The following is a 5395-nucleotide window of genomic DNA, read 5'->3' as shown; positions in this document are numbered from 1 at the left end:
CCCTCCAGGATGTGCGGCTAAAGCACAAGGTCTAGGCATAGCTTGGGTCCCGATCCCCCTTCATGGGATGTGTACTTATGAGCCCAATAACTCACTTATATACGCTAGGGCTAATAATAAAGCACAAAAGCACACTTATTAATAGTTATGGTTAAATATAGGGTCACATTAACCCACGCCAATGAGCACCCATAAGTCACTTATTCCACGTGTCCCTTCCCGGGGAAGGGGGAAGGGTGGGACTGAGTGCAGTGCCCTTAATCATGCACAAAGATTGTTTAAACAACAGAACTGAAACACATAGATTCATGTGGGACCTATGCACTCAACCATGGCCTCTCCATCTACTGCTGAAATTGCCGGGCTTCCAGTGGGTGTTTGTGGGTGTTTGATCCTCTGCTTCACTGGGCTGATACAATGCTGATTTACTTTTGAAGAATCCCGGAAGAAAAGTTAATATAACCATACAGCTTCACTCAATTGTCTGTGCTAAAATATTGCCTTGCTCTCTTACAGGGCCCATGCTTAAACCAATATAATACAGTCTGTTCTGGGGCCAGAGTCTCTTCATTAATAGCTAAATCAGGTTGATCATCCTCCTGTAATGCTAAAAGACTGGAACCAATATGGTGGCGGAGTAAAGATACATGAAACATGTTATGCATTGACCAGCTCGGTGCCAACCTAAACTACATATTCACATCGTTGAGAACTTGGGTAATTGAAAAGGCCCAAAATTCCTCAAAGATGAATTCAGGCACTACTTCCAAACCTGCTTTAACTTCAGCTTGGTGATGCAAAGGAACACCCTTTCATTCTACTCTAATTTGCCTAGTGTTTGTAGCCAGCCTGTACATCATTGATCTTCTGCTTAAGAGACCCCCACACCTCCCCATAATTATATATGCATCCACCTGCAGGCTGCAACATCTACCTGATCGAAGATACAGATACCTACCAAAAGCTACCTCATACAGTGTGCCACATGTATTGGATGAGATGGTGTCATTGTAAATGGGGCCTCCATTGCTTGTGATAAGAGAGGGAATCTTACCAAACATTGTTTCTCATGCACTCAAAATGAAATACCAAGTACATTCTTCTATAGACTTGACTTTCAGCCTGATCGCCTTCGTGTCACCTCAACAACAGCACATCTCGTCTCATGCACACACACCCTCTCAATAATTAAGAGCATTATGCTCAATTTAAACAACATTAAAAAAAGCTTGAAAATCAAGCAGCATTTTTTGTTCTACCCCACCTTGTAGCCATAGAGATAATTGTCCAAGCAAGAGAGCACTGCGTCCGGTGTTTGAGCTTGAGAGGGCATATGATGTCCAGCAAACTCCATAGCCATACTATTCAGTCTTTCTAAGTAGGAATCAACAGGGAGGGCAACCGGGGAGTGTGAAACAAGGGCATCATCTTCTGCCGAGACTTCCAAAGCAACCCTTGCAAGGTCCAAAGAGCAGCTGTAGCTGGTTGGAATATACTGCTCACTGCTTGCTAACTTGGCCACCTCTTTCACGAAGCTTTGTCGGGCAGCCTGCCAATTCAAACAAAAAGATTCGCATTTACAATCCCAGCAGCCTTCCCGAAGAAGGCTCTGAAAACTTAGATTGAAGCCAGAGCTCTATGCTTCAGAAGGAAAACCTTTGCGTGGCTAGTGTCAATGCCAGCCTGATCCATGAGGTCGTGCAGGAACACACCAAACGGAGCACACAGGCCACCATCGCCGTGGCTAGCCTTGCCATCGCCAGTTCCAAGTTGTGAACACACACAGTGTAAGGACACGTGTCTCGCAGTTGGTAACCTAGAAACAGTTGTGTTTTCAGCTACCCGGGATCGGTTTAAAGAAGGCAACCGCAAGCCGTTAGGATTAGGGTTTGTCGCCTGCAGGGCCATCATCTGGAAACGCAGATACACTTTGATGAGATAAGCTCTAAAAAGCTGCACATGCAGAAGCAGAGGGTAACCCTGAGAAGCTGCAGATGCAGAAACAGAGAGAAGTCCTAAAACGCTGCTATTGGGGATACAGAGGCCGTGACTGTGAAGGGATTTTTTCAGTCGCCAACTGTCGAGCTCACCATTACTGTGATTTCCAGACCCGTGTGATAGTCAGTGTGCCACGCTTCTATCCACGAGGAGGAATCCCATGCGTGCGCCCATCCGGGGCTATCAAACTCTCCCTGTGCAAGAGATATTCGTACATGCAATACGTGCCTACATGGTAATTACAACATTATTTAAGTGAATTGAATCAACACTCCTTTGTCAACAACTACTCATCTTTACACAAACTCCTAGACACTTGAGAACCATATTGTAGCAAATAATATGAAACAAACTCTCTCTGTATCTCTATCTAAGCACTTTAATTTGAGTAACCAATAAGTCTCCTTCAAATTGATAACTAAGCAGGACCATCAAGGAAGGCCTTGGGAGTGTGGATATTAAGTCCGCAGACAGCGGATGCCTCTGACACTTTCCAACGTGTCCTCTCACAGCTATAACCCCTCAGAGACTTCTCAACTAGGCAATTCTGACACTTCCCAAAGTGTCCTCTGACAGCTATAACCCCTCAGAGACTTCTCAACTAGGCAAGATATGACCTCCCAGGTTCTCTGTTGTGACTGCTACCAACTCACACTTGCCTCCGAATGGGTAGAATCTACCCAACTAACCAAGCTGACCTAGTTGACACAGATTTTAACTCCTTTGAGTCAACTGACCCCACAAGGACCTCAAAGCACTTAAACAACACCATCCCCAAGCCTCAAAAGCAACAATCAACTGGCCTGCCGTGTTAGAGTGCTGCCTTAGAAACACTATAAATTAACAAGCTTTCTGTTTGCTGTCCTCGGACAAGTCGAGAACTGTCAGGATGATGTACATAATCACTTCCCCTCAGCTGATACTAGTTAGAACAACATCTCTATACCACCTGCGATCATTCTAATGCCTAGATGACTTGGAATTAACCTTAACTTAGGCTAATCGTCCCCAAGCCCAACTCAACTAGAATTAGCTCTCACCTACAGTCTTATCACCAAAGAACTCCATCCATACAACAAAAGAAAACCTTGATATCACACAATTTGATCCTCTGGATATTTAAAGAATTGAACCAAAACACATAAGAAAACATTGATATCACACAATTTGATCCTCTAGATATTCAAAGAAGACTATGTAACATGTAATAAGCCTCAATCTTGAGCAGACAAAGGAAACAAACAACAGATCAAAAGAAACTCTCTCAAATGACCACAAGCAAATCCAAACATGTGTTCTCAAATATTCACAAGATCATCATCGATCATTCAATTGCAGAAACTGTCTACAGGCGCTTCACTGGGTGGTACAACAGGGATAGCTTGAGCAATCCTCAAGACTGGTCCAAGTTTTAACAGTAGTGCTCCCTAGGAGGTTCTAGGACACCATCCACCACAAAGAACCCTCTCCCATTCCTGCAACTCCTTGCTCTGGACACACCTTAGTCTTCTCTCACAAACTCACATCGCTTTCAACATAGAAGGATCCCTCTAATAACCAACTTCAAAACAAACTCACAAGACCAGAACAAGATCTCTCAGCACAACACCAAGGCTCTCACACAACTCTCTCATACCAAAGCTCTCACCAAAAACCCTTTTCCCCTTTTTTCTTTGTGCGCAACAATACCCCTACCTCCATGCATGTTTTCACCTACTCTATCTAATTCTGTCGGCTAGCCACCATGCAACAAATCTAATAGGAGTTGATTACATCAAGTTATGAATACGCAGACGTGCCCATGCAAGATCCTAAGCTTCCTAAGGTTTTTAATTATACCCAATACATTATTTTATTCTTATGGGGTTGGGATGAGCATCCTCATAGGGCATATCCCCTTGGCCATAAAAAATTCCATCATCTTTTGCCACCCCCCCGATGGTTGAGGCATTTACACTCAACCACTTGCTATGGATTTTTTGAAACAATCTTTAGCAAACAATACATTCAGCTCCCAACAATCTTCTCTCCTTTGCAGAACAGCTTCATCATTAGACAAGTCTTCATCCTGTATATATGTATCCTTTTGGATTATCATGACTCTGCACTAGTATGGCTTCAATTTGTAGGCCATTTACTCTCCTTGAATGAAGTTTATCATCCAGGTCTACAAGCTAGTAGGTTCCATTCTCATAGTCGTGTACAACTTTAAAAGGGCCTTCCCATTTAATTTGGAATTTTATCTGGAAAGTGTTATCCAACTTCTTGTTATACCTAAGCACTAGATCCCCTTCCATAATGCCTTTATCCTTCACTACCTCATTGAACAACTCTGCTCTTTTGTTGCTCAAGTGGATGTAATGGTCCAAAGCTTCTTCCCTTGCTAACTATAACTCCTGAAGATCCAATAACCTCTCTTGATACTCATCTATGTCTTTTTCCTAATGCTTTAATAGAAACCGCAGACTGGGGATTTCCACTTCAATGGGAATTAGGGCTTCCTTCCCAAAAACCAGATGGTATGGTGAAAACTCTGTTCTCACAATTGTCCTACAGGCCCATAGAGCTGAAGCTACATGTAAGTCCCATTGGTTGGGTACATAACTCCCCATTGAACCTCTCAACCAACCCATTGCATTGTGGATAATAGGGGGTTGAAAACCTGCGAGTAATGTGCAATTTATGCATAAGCTCCTCAACAATATAGCCTATGAAAAAAGGTCCTTAATCTGTCAATAACTCCAAGGACATAACAAATCTGGCACAAATATCCTCAAAGAAAAACCTGGGTACTTCCTTAGCAATAATGCTTCTTACACATCTAGCCTCAGCCCACCTGGTAAGATAATCCACTCCAGTTAAGATGTAGGTCCTACCCTTGGCAGTTGTGGGTAGAGAGAGGGCCAATGGCAACTAAACCCCATTTCTCAAAAGCTCCATATGAAATAATGGTTTCCTCAACTTATGGTACAATACTCTCCTTCCTTGCTTCCGACATGGCCTATAGCTTCTGCACCAATGGTAGACATCTTTCCTCACACTAGGCCACGTAACCTGCAGCAAGAATTTTCCTCAAAGTCAACTTTAAGGAAAAGTACCCTCCATAAACCCCTCAGGACATACTGCCATTATGGCAAAGATCTCTCTCTGGTTGGGACCCTTCTCAGAACCATATCCTTGCCTTTCATATGTACAACTGATCAATAACAATAATGTACTGCAAAGTCCTAATGAAACCATGCTTCTGTTTTCCAGGTAAACTAGAAGGTACCATACCTGTATGCAAAAACTCTTCCACTTCATGTAAACTCTCCCTTCCAGCATAACTAGGGTGGGTTACAGCTATAGCATATGTATCCAAATCTTTACCTACCCCCCCTTGCTAATGTGTCTGCAG

General features: G+C 43.2%; 1 protein-coding gene across 1 annotated transcript in view; it reads right to left on the bottom strand.

Moving 5' to 3' along the window:
* The window catches only part of LOC147642120 (uncharacterized), a 41097-nt gene extending 38865 nt beyond the window's left edge, over positions 1-2232 (bottom strand). The window contains exons 1-3 of the mRNA XM_086803114.1: positions 2091-2232; positions 1657-1911; positions 1265-1549 (exon numbers count right to left, since the gene is read on the bottom strand). Of these exons, the coding sequence (XP_086659240.1) occupies positions 1265-1549; positions 1657-1911; positions 2091-2093 (543 nt within the window). The 5' untranslated portion in view covers positions 2094-2232. The remainder of the gene's footprint in view (positions 1-1264; positions 1550-1656; positions 1912-2090) is intronic.
* Positions 2233-5395: the final 3163 nt, after the last annotated feature.

Source organism: Cibotium barometz, chromosome 1 (genome assembly GCF_041138505.1).
Source record: "Cibotium barometz isolate CiBa-2024 chromosome 1, ASM4113850v1, whole genome shotgun sequence".
NCBI classification, from domain to species: domain Eukaryota; kingdom Viridiplantae; phylum Streptophyta; class Polypodiopsida; order Cyatheales; family Cibotiaceae; genus Cibotium; species Cibotium barometz.
Note: the sequence above shows the minus strand (reverse complement) of the source record. Positions and strands in the feature narration are given on the sequence as shown.